A 23,211-nucleotide genomic window follows, 5' to 3' on the forward strand; every position below is an offset into this window, starting at 1 on the left:
AGGCAGACAGAGCGGGCTGGTGGGGGTGCTCAGCTCGGCTGCAGGTAAATATTTGAGAGCAGAGCTTCGTGGTTTCGGAGCTGTGTGTAAACACAACACAGATGGAAACGCAGAGCCCTCCTAGCATCTCCCTGCCCTAATGTTGAAAGTACTTCTTCACACCATGACAGCGCATAGTTTAAAACTATGGCATTTGCTCCCAGAAGAAGTAGTGATGGCCACCAACTTGGATAGCGTTAAATTCAGAGAGGGTAATAAGACTATCAGTGGATACAGACCACGATGGCTATGTTCTCCTTCTACGTTTGGAAGCTGGATGCCTCTGAATCCCCATTGCCAGGAACCTGAAGTGGGGAGAGCTGCCATCTTGCTTGTGGGCTTCCCATCAGCACACCTGCACTAGATCTGCCTTGAATTGATCCAGCAGAACTGCACAAGACCACAGGTGGCAGTACTGAACTGAGAAGGTTGCACGCTCAGAGAGCCCAACGTTTCCCCCCAACCTCAGTTTTTGCAAAAACTCAGCCTAAGGAGGATTATAGAAACAGGGAAGGAGTTTTTGGAAATGGAGTTTTTCTTGCCCTAAATAACTTTTCTGCCCCCATTATCTGCCCACACCCTCAGTGGTCAGTTGGCTTTCCATAGCTACTAAGCACACTTAGTCCTTGCTGAGCTGTTTGGGAGAGTGTTCCCTGCCCCCACACTTTCAGGTTTTCTGTCCCTTTAGATTGTTTGTACTCTGAGAAATTTTGGGGTCCCCCCAAGCCTGTTGCTCCTGCTCCCTTCCCTTATGTGGGGGTGGAGCTGTTTTGGCTACCTAAGCGCCATTCCCTGCCGGAACATTGGAAATAGAAGGATTGATGATAAATAGAACACTATCCATACATAGGCCCGAAAGCGTCAAAGTGTTGGGTTTTTCAGTTTTTTAAGGGTCCAATTTGTCCAAAGCAGCAATAATTAATCTTGTTGGGCTAATGAATTAAAATTATTGTGGGAAACAGCACTGTAGTCTTGTCCTGAACTGCTTGAAATCTGTGGTGTATACACAGCCGGACAACAACAGCTGAATTCTGCACCCAATTCCATATTCTCTTCCCCTCCTTATTTATTTTTAACTGCCTCTGCTCGTTTGTTGTTGTTTTTTTGTAGTAATCATAGTTAGCTTGCCTGTACCAAATCATTGCTTAATGATTGTGATCAGTTTCCAAATAATATCTGCATTCATTAAGTTACTGTAAGCAGCTCTGTGAAGGCTTATGTGAAAAAACATGGACATAAAATATGCAAATTGAATCTAATGCTGCACTCTCACAGACTCGCAGCACACACGCTGGTCCTGTGCCCTCCTTTGCTGCCCCAGCCCACAGGGCGGCGGGGAAAAACCACAGGATGGGGCGGGATGAAAACACATACACATTTACTTGTTCTCAAGGTGGTTTCAAGGTACTGGTGGGCAAAGGGTAGGAGGGGTGTCGTTTGCACAGCATCTTCACTCAAAGAACTCTTCTTCCCTGCAACTGGAGGTGAAGCTGTTCCACCTGCTGCTCCATCTGGATGGTGAGAGGGTGCTCTGACCCTAATTTTTTGTGGTAGTCTGAGGAGGGGTGGTAGAGGGGAAAGAGGTTACTTTTACATGCCACACATTTCCGCAGTTTCTACCATCACAATATGGCAGGGTGCATAAGTGACCTGAGTCTCTGGGACCTTGCCCTGCCTCTCCTGAGATCAGCCTGCTTGATCAGGCCAAAGGCTCATCCATTCTAGCATTGCGAGAAGCCTGCAATTTGGACCTGAGGGCAGCAGAAACTCTGCTCACCTGTAACGATTCCCAGCAGCTGGTGTTAAGCAACATATGAGAAGCCCGCACCTCTGTAGGAACCTCACCCTCCATGACCATGAGAATATAAAAAGAGCCTTGCTGCCGAATCAGGTCAGTGGCCCACCATGCGTCCTCTTTTTCCCAGGACACGTCCTCTTTTTCAGGGGCAAAATTCGAGACAAATTGCATTCATTTGCTTTGAATAGCCGCCATAGTATAATAGTGTCCTATTCTTTATCTTCAAAATATGGCAACCCTAAATTCTAGTCCCACATCCTATTCTCACAGTGGCCAATCGGTGGTTCTGCTCCTACTTCCAGGGTTGTTTCCAGAAAGCTATTATGGGAGGCAGGGCCAGTGCTTGATGCCATGAATGCTTTCCTCTGGTGTCCTGCAGGGCTCCATCTTGTCCCCATGTAATCTAACATCTATAATTCCCCTCATACAGCTACAATTCTGAGAGCAAATCCCCTTTCCCAAGGAACCCTAGGCATTCCAGCTATCTGAGCAGAATTGAGGTCTCCTAACAACTCTTAGCAACCTCAACAAACTGAAGTTCCCAGGATTCTTTGGGGGGAGCCTTGACTGATTAACGTGGCATGCTGCTGCTTCAAACGTAGGGTGCAGATGAGGTGTAAATTACAATGATCATTTCTGAATTTTGTATCTATATGTATACAGTGGTACCTCAGGTTGCATACGCTTCAGGTTACATACGCTTCAGGTTACAGACTCCGCTAACCCAGAAATAGTGCTTCAGGTTAAGAACTATGCTTCAGGATGAGAACAGAAATCGTGCTCCGGTGGCGCGGCGGCAGCGGGAGGCCCCATTAGCTAAAGTGGTGCTTCAGGTTAAGAACAGTTTCAGGTTAAGTACGGACCTCCGGGATGAATTAAGTACTTAACCCGAGGTACCACTGTATATTAGTATGAACACATTTTACAGAAGTCCTCCCACTTTGGGGCAGGGGGACAATGTATAAGTGGAGGCTTGATTCAAGAGGGATATGTGTCCTTGTGATCACAAAAGCAGGCTAGACTTGCAGTACACAAGCCTTCTCCTCACCAAACAGGGTTTCCACTAAGATGTCAAACACTTCTTCCTCCATCACTTCCTGCAGTGGCATGGGCATCTGTGGAACGGGGAAGTGAGCAAGTGATTAGGGAGATACGTTTAAAGTACACACAGAACCCCTCGACCACCGCTACCATCACTTCAAGGTGATATTCTGCTTACTTTTTAAATTCAACCATTTCCCCCCACCCCTTGTGATTTAAAAAAAAATCTGAACATTTTGAACATTTTAATAATAACAATGGTTTTATAATTATGGTAATTAAATGATTATGTATCATCACTGAATATTACATTTATTCATCTCCAGCTTTGTAAAGGGTCTTGAAGCGACTTATAATTGTAAAAAAAAAAATACAAGTCCAAAAGGAACATTAAACAGAGGGCTCATCCAGACTTCCTTCGGTGTTGTGTTTCTAGGCACAGGTCTGGGCTTTCCATGTCTGAATGCCAGGGGTTGGGGGGTTGCGGGGGGGTTGGTCCTGGTGCTTCCCTCGGGGAAAATCCACATTTTGCTGCTGGAACAGAGCAAACGGCAGTCAAATTTGAAGCAGATTGCCATATGCTCTGATTCAGCAGTAACGTGCAGGTTTTCCCAGACAAAGTGCTGGGACAAAAAAAGGCCACTTGGATGCAGATCTGGAAAACATGGAGCTGTGCCTAGAAAGCACAGAGCAAAGGTACCTGTGGGTCAGCCTCCAGGGAAGAGGCAGGGAAGCCTTTTCAACCCAAGATCCACATTACCATGTGTGCAACACCTTACAGGGGCCACATGGTACTGGTGGGTGGGGCCAATGGCATATGTAACTTTTACCTTTGTACACAGTAGGCTAGTGAAATGCAGAAGTGGATGCAGCAGGAGGCAAAATCTGGGTGGGGCACTGGATGCAACATTTATTTGTGTACAGCAAACTTCTTTGTTGTTGTTTAAAGGTAAAGGGACCCATGACCATTAGGTCCGGTTGTGACCGACTCTGGGGTTGTGGCGCTCATTTCGCTTTATTGGCCGAGGGAGCCGGCGTACAGCTTCTGGGTCATGTGGCCAGCATGACTTCTGGCGAACCAGAGCAGCGCACAGAAACGTTCTTTACCTTCCCACCGGAGCGGTACCTATTTATCTACTTGCACTTTGACGTGTTTTCGAACTGCTAGGTTGGCAGGAGCAGGGACCGAGCAATGGGAGCTCACCCTGTCGCGGGGATTAGAACCGCCAACCTTCTGATCGGCAAGTCCTAGGCTCTGTGGTTTAACCCACAGCGCCACCCGTTGTTTACATCCCCCTTAAACAAAAAGCCAGAGGTTCCCAAAAACCCATACACACCTCTCTGTTTACCGTCCAGGCAAGCAAGAAGGCATTGTTTCAGACAGGCGACAGTACTCTTAACAGAGTGCAACACAGACTGTGGAGAATGCTGAGGGCTTGATAGAAAGGCCTGGAGGGCCACTTTTGGCCCTGGGCCTGAGGTTCCCCAGCTCTGCTCTAAGGGAAACATTCAAAGTGTTTTGAGGCCTATACTTCTCATTAATAAATAACACCACTCAAAAGTGAAGTGGTGATATCACAGGTCACGGTGTTCCTTGCAATCAGCGGCGTAGCGTGAGTTGTCAGCACCCGGGGCAACGCAAGTAATTTGCGCCCCCTAACCCGGGGCAAGGCAAGTAATTTGCGCCCCCCCTAACCCCTAACCTGCGAGTTGTCGCTGGCGCTGCCGCCGAAACGACGCCGCTTGCCCGGAGGAGGAGGGGGGCAGAGAGGCGAGGAAAATGCAACGGCCCAGCAGCTGCAGATGCACCGGCGGAGGCGGGGCTGTGAGGAGGGGCTGCCTGGCACGTCCTCCGCGGCGAGCGCTGAGAGCCGCTGCCTGCCGGGTGCCTTCAGCCCGGACGCGCGCACAGCTCGTCGGTTCCGCGAGACATGCGACTCCGCTACAGCCTGCGCCCGAGGCTCTTCGGCGACTCCGGAGGCAGCGAGCGCGCCCCCCCCCGATGTTGCGCCCGGTGCGGCCGGCACCCCTGGCACCCCCCACGCTACGCCACTGCTTGCAATACAACTGAAAGGTCGAATTGTTGAAAGAGGCTTACAGATATTTTGGTGTCCCGCTCATGTTTCACTAGCCTTTGCTTGTAAATTTTATCCTAGGATGAAAGGAAAAGGACCAGTCAGTTACGGATTGGCAGCTTTCCCCCTTTTCAAAGCCATGCATCAGTACCCAGAGATTCCAATCCCTACATTAGATATAGGTTCTCTTTGTCAATCCCAGCACACTCACAAATATCTCAGCTACATCAAATCCAGAGAGCAACCATTCTCCTTCCCCCACCTAGCGATGGAAGGATTTCTCCATTTCAGTTCTCTCTGTTCCCCTAATAGAAGCATTTTTTGCAAACACTGGTTGGAGAATTGCACTGCAAAAATTCAGGTAAGCGCAAGCTTTGAAGGAGATCCGTGCTTCAGTTTGTATATTGTTCTCAGAAACAGCAAATTGGATAGATTTGTATTTAAATGAAATCAAATTTCTCCCCCATCCCTCCTCCCCACCTTGAATCTGGATGACAGATTTTGCCGCCTGAGGAAGAAAACCCAACTGTGGCCTTCCCCAATGGCGTTAAATATCGAATCTGCCACCAGTGAGCGGCCTCTGTTAACAAGGGTTGTCTGTTTAAGAGCACAGTCCATCTTTTTTCCCTTCCCTCTAGAGGAACCCATTGCTCCATTGTCTTAGCTGCATCTACACACACCTGAGTAAGCTGGCCCACGTGATAGCCATGTTGGTGGGCCATCTTCCAGTGGCTTATTTTTTGCCCCATGTTCCAAACAGAGCTTCCTGTGTGAAGTGAGGAAACAAGGCATAAGAAGCTGAACATAGGGTAAGGACGGGCAAACATGTCCATTTTGGTTTCTCATTATTCCAGTCTTAAGCTGAGTTTGCCACATTCTCCTCATCAGTTCAACAACTAGTTTTTTTGTTTTTCATCCTGAAAATTCACCAGTGTTTTTAGTGTGGATGTCTCCTAATATACACAATTCCCACACAAACTCCAAATTTCCATAATAGGACATACTCAGCCATGAAACTCACTGGGTGATCTTGGGGCCAGCCACAGTCTCTCAGCCTAATCTACTTCACAGGATTGCTATGATAATGAAATGGGGAGGAAAATAACCATTTATGCCACTTTGTGCTCCTCGGAAGAAAAGTGGCATATAAATGCACACATGACCCTAGATATGCATTTTTCTCAATTCCATCAAAATCAGGGGCATGGTTGCTGGTGACAAGATAGGGAGCCTTTTCTGTGGCTGCTCCCAGATTGTGGGATTTCTGCCCAAGAGCAGCTAGACTGATTCTCTCCTTGTTATCTTTCACCAGCAGGCTAAGACCTACCTGTTCAGACAAGCTTTTGAAAACTAAGATGCAGACAATGCTAATCACTAGGTTGCTGTAAGCTGCCCATAGTGGGGTATAAATATAATAATTGATGGGGAAGAAGAAGAAGAAGAAGAAGAAGAAGAAGAAGAAGAAGAAGAAGAAGAAGAAGAATAATAATAATAATAATAATAATATTGCTGCCAGGGCAATCTATCTTTTATTTGCTGGTTCTAAATGTGCTTTGTTGTATTTCAACTAATGTTTTTAAATCGTTTGTTTTCATTAATTTGTATAAAGTGTTAAGATGCTGAATCCCAACTTGGGAGAAAGGCAGGATATAAATACCTTAAATAAATAAAATTAAATAATTGAACGCATTATTTGACGGGGATTTGTCAAAATTCAGAATGCAGAAGGATGGGTGAATTTGGGTTCATCTATTGTTTCAAGTCCAGGATCAATGTGCCCTAAAGCACTGGTAGATTTTCAGGAGAAGTCTGGGAGGGGCAGGGACAGGCCCATTCACTTATCTAGGGGCCCTTCTCAGCGGCAGAGCAAGCAGATCGGGCACCTGGGGTGGCACATGTGCCTTGTGCCAGGGGCAGGGCCAGCTGCCCGTGGGGCAGGGCAAGCTGGGGCAGGACGCTCTGTGGGGCCTCCAAGGAGTCTGCCTGCCTCCTCCCACTCAGCCACTCTACAGCTGAGGGGGAGGCGGTGGGTGGACCATTTGGGGCAGAGCGGAGTCTGCAGGTGCCCAAGCCACCATGTCATTCCCAGGAGAGACGCATGGCTCGGGCACACTGCAGGCCCCGCAGTGAGTGTCGCCCAGCATTTTGTCACCCCCCTCAGTGCTGACACCCGGGACAGCCTGCCTCTACCGCACCCCCTTCCTCCGCCCCTGGTCCTTCTCCCACTCCGGTGATACAACCTCACCTACAGTTGAAAACAAGGAGTCATCCTTCTGTGTGCCATCCTTTGCAGCTCCTTCAGCCTGTTGGGCAGGAGTTTAAGAGTTTAGGACAAGAAGAGGAGGTAAAGAAATCTGTTAACTAAAAATCACTATATAGGTAGGGCTGCCATACATCCAGGTTTCCCTGAACATAGCATTCAAGCAGAATTTTCAAAAATTGATAAAATGTCCAGGAAAACATGGGCATATGGCAATCCATGTTGGAAGTCTTGTTTTTTTGGCGAATATCCTTAAAAATAGCTGGAAAATGTCAAGTTTTCTGGAGATTTTGCAACAACCCAATAGCTCAACAACAGCAATAGCTCGACAACTTCTGTGTCTGAATTTTCAGTTTTTGAAATATGGCTACCCTAATCCAGGTCAAGGCAGACCAACATCAAAAAGACAGCTACAACAACATTTAGCATTTGCACTAGTTCACTCATAATGTTCAAAACACTTCACAGGTCTTACCTCCAGCGTGATATTTCCAAGAATCATAGAAGACAGGTCAGTTTGATTAGCCCCACATTGCGGGGTGAGGGGTGGCTGGCCTAATAAGGCCACTGTCCTACCCTCACTTCTAGATGAAGTACTCTGACTCATGTTTCTGCTTCTGCCAAATTATTTAACACAGAAATTTGAACGATACATAGGCAAGGCAGGGGTTAAAGGTACAGCAGGCACGGGCATAGCCAGAGGGGCAACTGGCTCCCCATCAAGTAAATAAATAAAAAAAGACTTAACTAAAAGTAGAAATTGTAGAAAGATTTTGACATTTTCCTGAGCACTTGGGGCCAAAAGAAAGTACCGGTAATTTAAAACAACTATCACTGAGACATTTCATTCTAAATCTGCTAGGCAGACAGAAGATGATGACAGGTGGCCCACCCTGGCAACATACCGTAAATCCTGACAACGCCCATGACAGCAGGTGAATTGTGAGCTGAGATAGATGTTGAGCCAACAAACTACCTGCCCCCTGTCTCTTTCCTTTGAAGAGCGAGGCAGGTCCCAAGCTTCCATGTGGCAAGCTTTTGAGCACTGGCATCATGTGCTGATGATCATCTGTCCCCATCAGCTGTCTCTAAAGGGCTTTGAAAATGGTTCAGTATACTGTATTGAATTATATGTTGCAATTGCCTCAACCCGTGTCTGCTGTGTTCACTGCCACCTCCTCAAGTTAGGAAGAGGCAGCAGTGGATTTTAATGGCTTGCATTAAAAGTTAGCATGCTCAAATATCTGCAGAGGGATCACTATTGATCCCTGTCCTTCACCTCCTATGCAACTGGCTTGGTCTATAGCAGGGCAGAGCAGTCTTTCCTATTGGGCTTACTGGCGCGTTGCACCAGGGTGCTGGCTTCTCAGGGGCACTCCAGCGAGTGGGGGAGCTGTGCGGCTTTGCAGGAGGCCTCCCCTTTCCCTGCATGCCCCCTAGCTATGCCCTGTCAACCATATGCTTGGCAGGCGTGCAGCTTCCTTCCCAAGCCTCCGCAGGAGGAGAGCGATCCCTGCAGAGGCTTGGGGAAAGGTCGACAACTCTGGGAAGGGGGGGGGGCAGAGGGATCTTTGAACCACGGCGCCGGATATGCTTAAGACGGCCCTGTAGCAGGGGTCCCCAAACTTGGGGCTCCAGCTGTTTTTGGATTACAGCTCCCATCACCCCTAGCTAGCAGGACCAGTGGTCAGGGATGATGGGAATCGTAGTCCAGCTGGAGACCAAAGTTTGGGAAACCCAGAGCTAGGCGAACCAGTATTTCGACTTGGTAGAAGACAGTTTCCTATGTTCCTGCCATACGAGGACCCATTCAAGGCCAGCAAAAGCCCTCAAGGATGCCAGTCTAGATGTGCCTTTGGTCTGATCCAGTCTTTTCTTCTGTTTACATGCTACACCAGGCTTGCCAAGAAGGGCCACACATAACCATCCTACCAGCACGATTTTCATGGGCTTGGTGGCCACAGGAAATGCCTAGTGTCACACTCTCTGGAGGCTGGGTCCAAGCAGCAGGTGGACAGTCCTCCTGAATACCAAAAGCTTACAGTTCTCTGCACTCCCTACCTTCCTTTTTCCCTCAGGAGAGGTCTCAAAGGGCACTGTCTTGCTACTGCAGGAAATGATGAGGAGGAGAAAGATAGATCCAGGGTTAGAGTTGACAGGCTGTAGGAGAAGGTTCATAGATTATGGGGAGAGGGGAGGCAAAGCCACCTTTGGTCAATGTTGTGGTGCTAGAGCACTTGCTCAGCATGCAGAAGATCCCAAGTTCATTCTCCAGCATCTCCAGGTAGGACTGGAAGAAACCCCCACCTGAAACCCTGGAGAGGCAATTGTAGGCAATATTGCACTAGATGGACCAACAGCGTGGGCCAATGGGGTAGTTGTTTGGGGTGGCAAATTTGAGGAGGCGTTGCATTGTGACTGGGGAGAGATAGATATGAGGAGGACAGAAGAGCTTCCCTGATCCTCTCTTCAAGAGGTACCAGCTCCATGCCACCCCTGGAGTGGCTCTTACTCCTTCCAGAAAGGCCACCATATTGTGAGAGGTGAGTTTGTACACAGCTCTCTCATCTCTAGGGGCAATAAATATTTTCTGCCCAGGGGCAAGGGACACAATAAATACTTGTGGTCTCCAACTCAGTGTAAAGGATATTATTTTGTTGTGCCTACAAAGGGAATTATCTTTCATTATTATTTATTCATTAAATTTGTGTATCTCAGGACTCCTCTCTGTCTGAGTCTGCGCTCATACTACGACTCTCAGCCTCTACACCCCCCACAATTGCTCAAACCACCTGCTTCTAGCACCTCCCAGCTCGTCCCTTCCCCAGATTGCTCCCCAGTGTCCCACCACCCAACACATCTTAAAGAGATGGAGGGTCCAGGTAAGCACTTTGGAAAATTACAACTATTGACCTTCAAAGTGCCCCCCCCACCCCGGCCAGCAATCTAAGTTGCTATCTTCTGTGTCCTCCCCAGTGGGGGGGGGTTCTAAGGCAGACAGCTCCCACCACTCTTCCTCATCCAGCCAGTCCTTGACACTTGAGGAGTTCGCCCTCCCTGCGCCCTGTGCTTTTTGGCAACACTGGCTGGCGCACCTCTGCCACAAATTTGGAAGTAGGCGCAGCGTTCCAAGGTCACCCTCACTTGGATTCATACCTTGAAGAATGGAGGTCCGTTTTCTTTGACTCATCCTTCTCTTCCTGCAGTGACATTTATAAATTAGAGGGTGACTCTCCAGCAAAAAAAAAAAAAAAAAAAAGGAATTTAATCAAGGCAAGACTTTGAGAGCAGGAGGGGTCTCCCCTCCAAAGGGCTGGCTTATCGTATTTTGAAGTGAATGAAGCAATACACGCACAATATAAAGCAGAGGTGACGAACCTGGTGCCCTCCAAGTTTTGCTGGACTACAACTCCCATCTTCCCTGACAACTGGCCAGGCTGGCAGGAGCTGATGGGAATTGAGTGTCCAATGATATCTGGAGGGCCACAGTTTAGCCAACATGGGGCTCATAAGACCATAAAAGCACAGAGTCTAATGTTAGCCAACTGCATCACTCATCTCTATCCCAACCAATGGATAATTTGGGCAAAAAGGAAGAAGCAAAGACCTGATTCCATGGAATCAAAGAGTTGGAAGGAACCCTGAGGATCATCAAGTCCAACCCCCTACAATGCAGAAATACGCAGCTGTCCCAGACGGGGATCGAACCTGCAACCACACTCTAACCAACTAAGCTATCCAGGCATATTCCCTTACACACTTTCTCCCTGTCTGCCACCCAACACATCTTAAAGAGATGGAGGGTCCAGGTAAGCACCTTGGAAAATTACAACTATTGACCTTCAAAGTGCCTCCCCCCACCCCCACCCCCCACCCCGGCCAGCAATCCAAATATGCTGGGCAACCCACCATTCAGGGATGAAAGCTAAACAAGAATAAGCGGCCTACCTCATCGTCAGATAAATCCTGGCTCAGGATCTGAGTTAACCTTTAAAACAGAGAGAAGGTCCTGTTCAGAGAAACATCCTATTTTCCAAGAGAAAGCACACTGGGAAAGAGGTGGTCTACAACAGAAATTTGAGAGGATGGCTTGTCTCCTGTCTGTCAAGATACCTCATAATGTTCACTGATTGCCTTTTCCTGGCCATTCTTTTGAAATTGTGAAAACCTTGACTCCAGCATCCATTTTCACAGATAAATGTATAGATATCTGCTCTTTTGACAAGTCTGCTTGGAGAGTTATCAATACTTGTTATAGCAGTTTCACAAAGGGGAGTCTCGTGAATAACGTGCTGCTTTGTGACTGGAGGAGTCTTGAGGCTGACTAGGGGTCAGACATGGCTGCTTTATTGCTCTCTGTACTAGTTCAGTGCAAGTTTTACTGGTAAAAGTGTAATTTCACTAAGAAATTGGTGGATTCACCGAGAAATAGGGCTAATTGAAAATAACCACTGTAAATAGGCACACCTGGATACTAATTACAGATAGGTAGCCGTGTTGGTCTGCCATAGTCAAAATAAAAAAATTCCTTCCAGTAGCACCTTAAAGACCAACTAAGTTAGTTCTTGGTATGAGCTTTCGTGTGCATGCACGAAAGCTCATACCAAGAACTAACTTAGTTGGTCTTTAAGGTGCTACTGGAAGGAATTTTTTTATTTTGACCTGGATACTAAGTTACCTTTTAACTGAATTATGTTGCAAAGGCCATTTGCAGAAGGGCTCCGGGCTCTGGCAATCCACGCTATGCCACTGTCCTTCCCTTCTGCCCCCCAGCAATTCCACTGCCACTGTGCACCAAACTCACTGGGAGATGGGGCGCTTCCTCAAAATATTGCCGCTTGGCTTCTCCACCCCTGTTCTGCGACAGGGAACTGATTGGCAACATGGCACTCAGGAATGCCCCAGCACTTGCTGAACTTGGCAGGGGCCTGGGCGCTCCTCAAAGCATTGTCGTTTGGCTTCTCACCATGGTTTTGGAAGATGATCAGCAGCACCATGTAGCAGAACGCTTCCTTCTTGGTGGCAGAAGTGATGGGGCAGGCAGAACACCACCTCTTTTACTTCCACCACCTGAGATGGGTTTCTTCAGTCCACCTCATGGGTGGGGTGACTCTGCTTATACTGAACACATATGGAAGGGCCACAAGCTCCCTACCCCTGCCCTTGGTTCTTGCCAACATTTCTGCACATTGCCATGGATTTGAAAGTACCCACAGTGTTCCAGAGCATTTCTGCTTTTGTACCTTGAGTCTTTCAGGGACAGCTGATGCTTCATTTTCATTTGCTGCAATAACAGGGATACATTAGAAGGCACACTATGCTCCACCCCAGAAACTGCTCCCTGCATCATCATCATCATCATCAAATTAAATTTATATCTTGCACTTCCTCCCAAAGAGTCTACAAACAATCACACACGCTCACAGGTAATACTTTCAAGGTTGCCAGGAACAGAAACTTTCAAATGCCTGGGCAACCTGGAATGTTTTATAATTCCTCCCAAAAGTTACTAAAGAGAGGGGAGGGCATCCACAAATGGGGAACCATCACTGAAAAGGCCCTATCGTGGGCCAATGCCCGCTGGGCAGCACTCAGCAGTGAGGCAGCACCACCAGGGTATCCCTTCTGGTCATAGGGCTCAAGGTGGATGATATTGGGAAAGGCACTCTCTTTTGCTAGTACTAATAGTTTTAATTGGGCCCCATAGTTCACTAGCAGTGAATGCATAATTTTCGGGGCTGGTGACAAAATGGTCCCACGGAGCTGCCCCACTTGCCTATCTAACAGCTGCACCCTACACTAGCTGCAGCCTTCATATAGTCTCCAAGGGCAGCCCTGCACAGAGTGCATTACAGTAGTCCAGATAGGAGGTCAGCAGAGCATGATCAGCTGAGGCCAGTACCCAACTCTGTGAATGTTCACTAAAGCCTTCAACTGTTTGGGATCTGAATCCTTGAAGGACTATCTGCCTTCCCATGAGCCTGTCCACACATTGTCTGGTAATTAGGGTGGCCTTGCTCTCTGAGCCTCTGCTCCTGAAAATGTGGAAGGCAGGGAAATGCAGATATATATACTCTCTCTTCAGGGGCACCTAGGCTGTGGAACTCTCAGCTCCATGAGATATAGTACATTACTTTCCAAAGCACATTTAGGGATAATCTTTTTTGGACATGCTTTTTATGGGGGGGGGGGGGAGGGAATGCTTTTTAGGAACTGATTTATCTGCAGTTAACTTTGGATAATATTGGCTTCTGATTTTATTTTATTTTTATTTTTTTAATGCTGCTTTCCTTCTGCAGATTTTTTGTTTCATGGTTTTCCTGGTGTATGATGAGATCGCTTGAGGGTCTGAAAGTCCTATGCAGCACGGAAGGAGCAGGATACGAATTCTAAATCACACACACACACATGCATCCCCCACCCACTTCCTGTCTCCCAAATCTTTCTATACTGTATCTTTTGCAACCTCCAGCTTGCAACCCCACTGTGCCACTAAGTCACCATGTGTCCATAAGGAATACCCTTGCTAGACCAGAGCAAATGGCAGCCGAGTGGTGAAGATAAACCTACCGGTATTTAGCTCTTGCTTTTGACACCTGTGTTTTCAGGACCCCCCTACTCCTGCAACTGTCATTATTGTGTGTGCAGTATATTTTTACTGAGTTTTTAAAAATCCTAAACATAAAATCAATGGCATAATAACAATAATTTTCATAACCAAGTCAGAAATTGTATCATAATAAGGATGGGGAAGAAGGCAAAGAAAAACAAAGAACAATCACTGGGCAAATGTAAAAAACCCCACAATCTTCAGGGATCATATCCAGTAAGAATACCAAAAGAAACCTGATTTATATTGCAGTTTCATGAAATGGGGGTACAAAAAATATATGAAAAGGTACATAACGAGAAAAATAACAAAACGAAAAGCTTCGGATTAACCACATTGACTGTTATTTGTTTTCAGAGTTTTTAATTCTGGATTTTAAATTGTTTTAACTTGCCTTGGAAACTGATGGTCAATGGCAAGTAATAATGTTGTTGTTGTTGTTGTTGTTGTTGTTGGTCCTTCACCTGGCTTGCCTTCTTGATTTTTAAATGAAAAGGCAGAGGTGTCTGGTGCATATTGTGACTGGCAGGGCACAACGCATCAGTAGATAACACCAGAGCCAATGGCAGGCACTGACTGAGCTAACTAATTCTAGCTTTGACCCCATCTTCCTCCTCCCTGATGGGTTATACAAGGGGCAACGCTGAGACTAGGAAGGAAGAAGCTGACTGATGGAGCCATCTCCCATGGTCAGGTTCTAAGGAGGGAGGGAGGCAGACAGGTGGGGACTGGCTGAGAAGTTGGTGGGGCAGGACCTCCTTTGCTCTACAGCATGTCAAGGGATCCCATGGTTCATGGATGAGAGTGCAGAACAAAGATAAATTGAGATGCCTACCTGGGTGGTGGGCAGCTCGGAGCTGAGCAGTTTAGCTAACCTTTAAGAAAGAAAGTAAGTGCAGGTCAAAAATCTGTCCTGTTGCCCAAGAGCTTCCATCTCTATTGTGGCCAGTAGAGTTGTAGCAATTTCAAAAGTTCAGGGCCCCTACATGATAGTCACAGTCACGTCCCCTTCTAAAATGATACAATCTTCTAAGATTATACAGCAATCTTATAATCATACAATAATAACACATAGGGGTCCTTCTCCTAGATGGAGAGTGGAGTTCCATAGGGGTTTGGATGCCTCCTTCCAGCAACTCCTGCAGCCAAGATGGTGCCAAATGTATTGATTTGCTTTACTTTGGAAAATATCAGTGTGGCCAAGAGAGACGTCTTGTTGTCTGGGTAGTCCAGGACCTCCATACACACTGCCAAGGCTCGTGTCCCAGAGAGAACAAATAGGGATATAGTGCAATGATTCATGTGTTGTCTTTAAGCTAGTTCTACTATTTTCTGGGCACACATACAGGCAATGGTTGTGCTCCAGTATCTTCTTTTGGAGTGAATTAAGTTGACTTAAGTTGTGTTTCCCGTTCATGGTACGTAACAGAACTTGCACACCATTCTCTGGAAACTAAAGCACCTTGGGATTTCAGTCTTCCTAAATGCTTAGATTTGGAGCCTATATAGAATGATTCTTCCCCAGTGTCCTTCCCACGGCACCTTCTCCAGTGGAGCCAATCCTCAGTGGCTGACTCTCCTTTCACTCTGATTGGCGCCAATCAGCACAAAAAGTGATAAGGCTGCTTCCCAGTAACTAAGGAAGCTCCCCTTTCATGCTGATTGGGAGATACCACAGGGAGGCTTTGTTCTCCCCTAATGCTTTTGGCACCCCTCCCGCCCCACCAGATTTGAAAGTGGTTGTACCAGCCCATGATTATCCCTGTTTCATACCTTGGATGCATATTCTTTCTCTTATACTTTTCTGGCACATCTGAAGCTTTCTGCAATAACATTTATAGATTAGAAGGGACACTCTATCAAGAGTTAGCTCCACCCCACCCCTCAGTGACAAAACCCACACAATTTGGCTCACTCTCTGCTATGGCAAAATTTCAAGTAATGAATTACATTATTCCACACCTTTCCCAATGCATATTGGTGGTGGTGAACTGAAAACTATGACAGTGAATACCAATTGTATTATCTGTTTTGATTTCCATCCTGGATATGAAACAAGTAAGCAAACATTGGCGATCCTCCCCACCCCCATTTCTCTTTTCATTTGAGTTCTCTGACAACCCCTCACTACACCCTGTCTGCTCTCTCAACACCAGTAGATGCAGCACAGAGCCATATGAGTGGTCCTCTTCTCAAACCTGCCCATCCCACTACAGCTTGTCCCTTATAAGTCCAGTATTGAGCTCCACTATGACCTTTGCTCTCCACACCCCAGAAACTCAGAGCACATTGGGCCTTGTCTGCACATGACAATAAACTATGGTTTGCCTCAACATGCCTCTCCCCACTACCTTGGTTTATTTCTCATTTGCTGTTCATGGATTGCTGGGGGGGGGGGACAACATATGAAGGGGAAATGGTGGGGTCACTACCATCCAGAAGCACAGTTCACTGATGCACAGTCAAACGTCCCAGAATAAAATGTTTAAATGCAGACCAAGAGGTTAAATGCAAAGGGATGGGGGATTATGTAGAGCAGCATTCCCCTCCATGGAGGGGGAGAAGTATTAGGAAGGGAGGTTCTTTGAACCTATGAAAGAAACAGGATAACAGGAACCCTGCCATTAAACAGAGCAGTTAGTTACTGAGAGCCAGTGTGGCATAATGGTTAGAGTGTTGGCATAGGACATGGAAGAGCAGGGTTCGAATCCCCACTCTGCCATGAAGCTAACTGGGTAACCTTGGGGGCCACTCACCATCTTTTAGTCTAACCTAGCTCACAAAGTTGTTGTGAGGATGAAATGGGGAGGAGGAGAACCATGTACACCACCTTGAGAGCCTTGGAAGATAAAGGTGATATATATATATAAAGCAAATATATATATATATATATATATATGTAAATAAATAATACTGAGCCTATAAATGAGAGAGGAGCTTTTGATCTCAACAGAGACAGATGCTCACCAGGTATTTTGTTTTGTTTTTTTAAGAAGCAGCACCCTGAGGTTCTGAAAGCATCCAGGAAGCTTAGGGATGGTGGGGGTAGAAAGTAAACCCTCAGATTATGATCGAGGTTTGGACAACGTTGGAGAGTTTTTGCCTAGATAGGATGTCTCCTTGAACTAATACCTCCTGCTTGCCTGGAGGGAGGACAGAAGAGGGGTGTGTGAGTGTGTAGGTAGAGACTAGCCTACTGTACAAAGGAGCTTTCTTTGCTCCACCCACTGGCCTCTAGCCATGCTCACCTGTGGCATGTAGCCCCACAAAAATTGCTTAGAAGGGAACACTGAAAAAGGAGTTCCCCACTTGTGTCTTAGGGAGATTGGCAGAGCCTCAAGGTCAGCCCCTGGCATCACTCCCTGACATTTAAAGCTGCTTTAGCTTAACATTCAACAGTGATGGAACAAATCAAGATTTGAATGCACAGACCTACCAATTTCTTCTGGAAAGTAGGAAGATCCCGCATGATTCTCTGAGTTAACCTTGAAGAAAAAGAGACGGCTCAGGTTAAAGTCCCATCTTGTTGCTTGGGGAAAAGTGGGGACTAGTCAGGTTGGGCCATCACTGTTAGGGGCAGGGTGCCTGGTGAGGCTGCCGCCTGGGGGCTTCTGCTGCCTGAGGTAGCCACCGCAAGCTGCCTGGCTCTGGAGGCAGAACATAGCCATTGTGGCTGGTAACCCTTGATAGCCTTACTCTCCATGAATTTGCCTAATCCCCTTTTAAACCCATCCAAATTGGTGGCCACCGCTGCCTGTCAGGGGAGAGAATTCTATATAACTATGCACTGTGGGAAGAAGTGCTTTATTTTGTCTGTCCTGAATCATTCAGCCCAACCCATCTTGAGATTGTTTCAACTACCTTGGAATTGTGTGTGTGTGTGTTTGTGTAAAAAGCATTGATGAACTCCATAAGTGGTAGGTTCCTGATATGATAATCCCTGGTGGCAGGGGAGTTATCCCCAAAATTGTATTAGTGCTGACTGGCTAAAAGCCTGTAGCTGTGGAAACTGATCTGCTTCCCCTGGCACTGCTAATGGTTTGGCTTTTAAGGCTGTTTCAGGAAACATGGATGCTAACTGGAGAGAGGGCGAGACTGTGGGCCAGGATTAGTTTGCTCTGACCCTGCCCGATGGATGCAGGAAGGGAACTGCTTGTTGAGTGATGACCACATGGAATTTTAATTTGGGCATGTTTGTGTCTCCATGGTCAGAAGCAGGGGTAGTGGAGGACAGTCCATTAGGGCAAATGGGGCATTGCCCCACCAACCTCAGTCTACCCACAGCCAGGCCCCACCGGCCTGCCTCCTCACTTACAACCACTCTAGGTGGCAGTGCCACCAGCCTCCTCTTCCTTAGCTTCAGTTGCCCTTGTGAAATTTAGCAGGGAGGATGAGGATGGAGACAAAACTAGAATTAGTTGGCTCCACCTGCCATTGGCCCTGGCGCTGCCACCTGCTGGGCTCCCTGTATTCCACCCTACCAGTCCCCAATGGGCAGGATCCATGACTGAGCACCCAATGGCCACCTTCCTGCAAACGCTGCTGGAGGGAGTTTTTAATTCCAAATCAGAGGGAGTAGTAGCCCTTCCCCTTGTCCGGAGAACTCTTGGGTTTCCTGGGCAAGGCGAAGGGTGAGGCTCGGGCCCTCCTCTGAGCTTTCAGAAGCTTGGCCTTGGATGGCCCCTGGATGGAGGCATGTGGCAAACCCAGGAGCTGCCTCTGGGGCTGTTGAGTGTCTGAAGCCACTGCCACTGTTGCTTTTTAGAGCGTGCAGTACTTGCCTTGCTCCAGGTGCTGGCAACCCACGCTATGCCACTGCCTAGATGGAGCAATTATCTGACTCAGTAGAATACAGTTTCCTACATGTCTATGTTCCTACACTCTGGGAGCTTCCAGACAGCCTGTTTATTGGGCATTTATCCTAGATTGTTTGCCCGGAGATTAGACAATGCTGTCTATTTAATGAGCATTTTTTCCCATTTGTTTGTGCAAAGGTTAGACATTGCCTCAAAGCAACTGTTATTTCACACATGCCAGTGCACTTCTCTTATTTTAATAAGTCCCGTCTTTGGGGGAACAAGATTTGTCACACAAGAGCTTCCAATTGCACAACCTGGATTTGCTGGGATGTGAATGCACCCCACCTGGAAACTAGAAAAGCTCTTGAAGTATTCTCTCCTATGTCAATCAGGTGAGTTAGTCATTGCACAGGGCTTGGTGTGTGTGTGTGGGGGGGTCTTACTTAGCAAAGTAACCAGGTGGTCCAATTTCCTCCAGCGGTTTCTCTCCGATCTCTCTTATTTTCTGTAAATTGAAGTTTAAAAAGTTTTAAAAGCACACCCAATGTGCACTCTCAACCCAGCCTCTTATGAGAACCAGAGGTGATGGGGAACTCCACTTCTTGCCCAGCTTTCTTACCTCTTTGTGTTTAGCCCACAAGCTTCCAGCACTAGATGGTCTGAAAGTGCAGCAAAAAAGTGGGGGGGGGGGAGAGAGAAAAGAAGCAGAGTTCAGGTAATAGAAAGTACTCAGGTTGTGTGCGGAAGGAGGCCAGTGGAAAGTCACCCACTTTGTATGCAAAAGGTCCCAGTTTCACTCCCTAATGAATCTCCAGGTAAGGTTGGGAAAGGCTTGCTGCCTGAAACTCTGGAGAGCCACCGTCAGTCACTCTAGACCAGGCATGGCCAAACTTGGCCCTCCAGCTGTTTTGGGACTACAACTCCCATCATCCCTAGCTAACAGGACCAGTGGTCAGGGATGATGGGAATTGTAGTCCCAAAACATCTGGAGGGCCAAGTTTGGCCATGCCTGCTCAAGACAATACTGAGCTAGATGAACCCAGTGGTCTGACACAGTAACAGGTAGCTTCCTAGAACTTAAGAACTGCATTTGAAGGGCAGTGCCGCAGATCAGCAGCAAGAGCACCTGTTTTGCATGCAAAGGATCCCAGGTTTAATAACAACAACAACAACAACAACAACAACAACAACCCATCCATCTGGCAGGGGTTCCCCAGCCATTCGGTGTTGCCACCTCCAGGTAATGCAGTATTTGTCGAACGGCTTGGCTCCCAAACAAATTGGCTCCCGAACACTGCAAACCCAGGAATGTTCTGGTTTGCGAACATTTTTTGGAAGCCAAATGTCTGACTCGGCTTCTGATTGAGTGCAGGAAGCTCCTTGGTTTTCAAATGATTCCAGGAGTCGAAGGGACTCCTGGAGCAGATTAAACTTGACAACCAAGGTACCACTGTACTGGTAATATAAGAATTAGGAATTCAAGGTGTGCATTTTTTATTTTAATAATGTTGCAGTATTTTGCTTTTAGTTAGAATGCATGAAAGAAAAGGTTTGCTTTCTGTGCGACGGTTTTGTAGGCCTGCATTTCACAGCCCTATGCTCTTTCGGTCATAAGCAAGAAATCTTATCTAGCCCTGTGAGCCCTGAGAGTGGCACAAACACAAGGTCCCCCAGGATGTTATTCTAAGTCTACCACGTGTTAATCAAAAATCCTTGAAGTTTCCTGAAAGATAGGAGGAGGAACGTCAATAGAGACGGATCATGAGCTAGGTTGCCAGGGTAACGTGTGACGTCCCAAACCTAAAATGGTCAAATGACCTAGGCATTTCTGGTCATCACAAGGTAATTAGGGGGTGAAGCTGATGGAATGGAGCCATATGTGTTTTGCTTTTCATGACCTGTAGCCCTTCCTGACATAGGTTTGAGAATGTTTAGATGTTTTATGATTCTTTGCTTGCTGTGTTTGAACTACTATATAAGGTTTTGTTCTGATGTGCCTTGGGACAGACCTTTTTAACTGGCTCTGTCCTATGGCAATAGAAATAAACACTGGGTCCCTCGTGGATGATGGACTTGAATTAGTTCCCTTGGTCCCCTGGTTTATTTAAAAGGTGGTACCTCCCCTAGGAAGACAAGCGGGTGGCGCTGTGGGTTAAACCACAGAGCCTAGGGCTTGCCGATCAGAAGGCTGGCGGTTCGAATCCCCGGGACGGGGTGAGATCCCATTGCTCGGTCCCTGCTCCTGCCAACCTAGCAGTTCGAAAGCACGTCAAAGTGCAAGTAGATACATAGGTACCGCTCCAGCGGGAAGGTAAACAGCATTTCCGTGCGCTGCTCTGGTTCGCCAGAAGCGGCTTAGTCATGCTGGCCACATGACCCGGAAGCTGTATGCCGGCTCCCTCGGCCAATAAAGCGAGATGAGCGCCGCAACCCCAGAGTGGGCCACGACTGGGCCTAATGGTCAGGAGCCCCTTTACCTTTACCTTACCTCACCTGGGTAATGAACAAGGTGGTATAGAAGTGAATTCTTACCACACTGGGAAAGCCTAAGACCTTTGATAGCCCCTGCCAGTCAGTATAGACTAGACCAGGGGTCTGCAATCTTTAAGACAAAAAGAGCCACTTGGACCCGTTTCCGAAGGGGGAAAAAACTGGGAGTCAGTATAGACTAGACCAGGGGTCTGCAATATTTAAGACAAAAAGAGCCACTTGGACCCGTTTCCGAAGGGGGAAAAAACTGGGAGTCAGTATAGACTAGACCAGGGGTCTGCAATCTTTAAGACAAAAAGAGCCACTTGGACCCGTTTCCGAAAGGGGGAAAAACTGGGAGCCGCAAAACCATTGCGACATTTAAAACAAATATATCTCCGGAGCCGCGATCTGACAGCGGGCGGGAAGGTGACGTCGGGACGGTGCGTGACTAACGCACGCACCGCCCCCATGCGACGTCACAGCCAGTACAGCGCCCGCCACAGTGGGGAGTGTCGGGGCGCACAATGCGCCTCCTCCCCTCGCTAGTATCCGCCCCGGAGCCGCGGCAAAGGTGTAAAAGAGCCACATGTGGCTCCGGAGCCGCGGGTTGCAGACCCCTGGACTAAACAGACCAATGGTCTGACTCAGTATAAAACACTGTTAGAGTCAGGAAGGGAGTGGGGGATCAACTGTGTATTGCAAAACACTTAGCACCAGTCATATGCAATGGCACATACCTTTCCAGGAAATTGGGGTACATCCAGTGTTTGCTGGTGACAATGCAGGGCAGCATGTGGTCACAAGGAAAAGTGCCCCAAGTTATTGGCTTGCTTTCTCCACCCACCCACAATTGCTTGGAGCTTGGAGTTACTTGAAGGAAAGGCACTCTCCGCATACAAACCATAAATCGATATATTAAATCAGAAAGTACAGAGTTGTCTCCCACCAAGTAGACGCCTTCAAGTCAATAGACTTTAGTTAGTTGGTACATTCCTCTCCTGGTCCTGCTGCCTGCTGCACAGGCTACCCAAGGCCAAAGCTTACATACACCTCCATTTGCCCTCTGACTTCCCCCCAGGGAAACCTGATCTCTAGCTCTGAATCGGAACAATCGGCAATGGGGTTTCCTGTTTGTTTCAGTCTAGCACTAAACAAGGGAAAGTGGAAGAGCAAAGGCAAAGCCACTCGGACCTGTGCCTAGAGAGTCCACTTGGGCTTTCTAGGCAAGGGATAAGCAGAAGTGTGGACATGCCCTACTTCATGGTTTGGCTAAGTGTTGTATCCAAGCCTGTGGTTTGTCTTGCGCCAGACAAATCACAAGCTGGGACCAAGGTTTGTTCTATGGCATCTCACTTGTGGTTTGTTAGTTTGGGGGAGAAAAACGATGATCCCAACTGGCCTCAGATGCAACCATGAGTGAGCCCCGGGAAGTGTGGCAACTGTAGCACTGGGGGTGGGGTGGGGTGAAATGGTCGCAATCTTTACTCCGGGAACTTGCCTGTTTGCTAGTGCTAAGCCCGTTGTTGCTTTGCTTCCATTCTCATTTGGGAGTAGGCCATTATTATTTTGAAATTTATTCCAAAATAAATTTTTTCAGTGTAGGAGGCAGAAAATATCTGAGACTCCCAGCACTGAGGCAGGGGGCAGGTGTGTGTGTGTGCATGCACTATGCGGTGATGCTAATCTCTACATGTGGGACAGGTTGAGGCAAGCTGGTGCTTTTGGGGGAGGGTTCTCTTACCCCTCCTCCTTCTTCATCTCCTCTTTGCTTGGTAAAGAGCCTGGTTTCCATCTGACCTTCTCTGAGGATTCCTCTGCTTCAGCCTGCGATGATTCACTGTCCCTGCTTTCCTGGGTCTCAGTTTCCTCAGTTTCCTCCTGGGTAATCTCTTCTTCCATTCCCTGCATGGACATCTCCCTCACCCTGCCTTTCCCTGCTTCATCCCATGATGAGGAAGGCTCACTTTCCGCCTTGGACCTTCTCTTTCCCGAGGCTTTTCCTACTTCACGCTGAGGTGATTCACTCTCCGTATCAGCCTTGGACTTTATCTGAGCTTTCTCTGCTTCATTCTGCAATGCTAGGCCTCCCTTCCTTTCCTTGGACTTCTGTACTTCAT

The 23,211-nt window shown here is 47.6% G+C and overlaps 1 protein-coding gene across 1 annotated transcript; it reads right to left on the reverse strand.

Annotated features, from left to right (window-relative positions):
* Positions 1-1,400: 1,400 nt before the first annotated feature.
* On the reverse strand, positions 1,401-23,203 carry CATSPERZ (catsper channel auxiliary subunit zeta). Its single transcript, XM_082202495.1, has 15 exons — positions 22,836-23,203; positions 19,242-19,281; positions 19,066-19,127; positions 17,260-17,308; positions 15,597-15,646; positions 14,659-14,698; positions 12,457-12,497; positions 11,162-11,201; positions 10,370-10,413; positions 9,275-9,320; positions 7,199-7,256; positions 5,634-5,719; positions 4,977-5,030; positions 2,886-2,952; positions 1,401-1,594 (listed from the first exon to the last, which is right to left on the reverse strand). Exons 1-15 carry the CDS (start codon positions 23,006-23,008, stop codon positions 1,494-1,496), a joined length of 951 nt encoding a protein of 316 aa, XP_082058621.1. The 5' UTR covers positions 23,009-23,203; the 3' UTR covers positions 1,401-1,493.
* Positions 23,204-23,211: the final 8 nt, after the last annotated feature.

Source organism: Podarcis vaucheri, assembly GCF_965113315.1.
Source record: "Podarcis vaucheri genome assembly, chromosome: 16".
NCBI classification, from domain to species: domain Eukaryota; kingdom Metazoa; phylum Chordata; class Lepidosauria; order Squamata; family Lacertidae; genus Podarcis; species Podarcis vaucheri.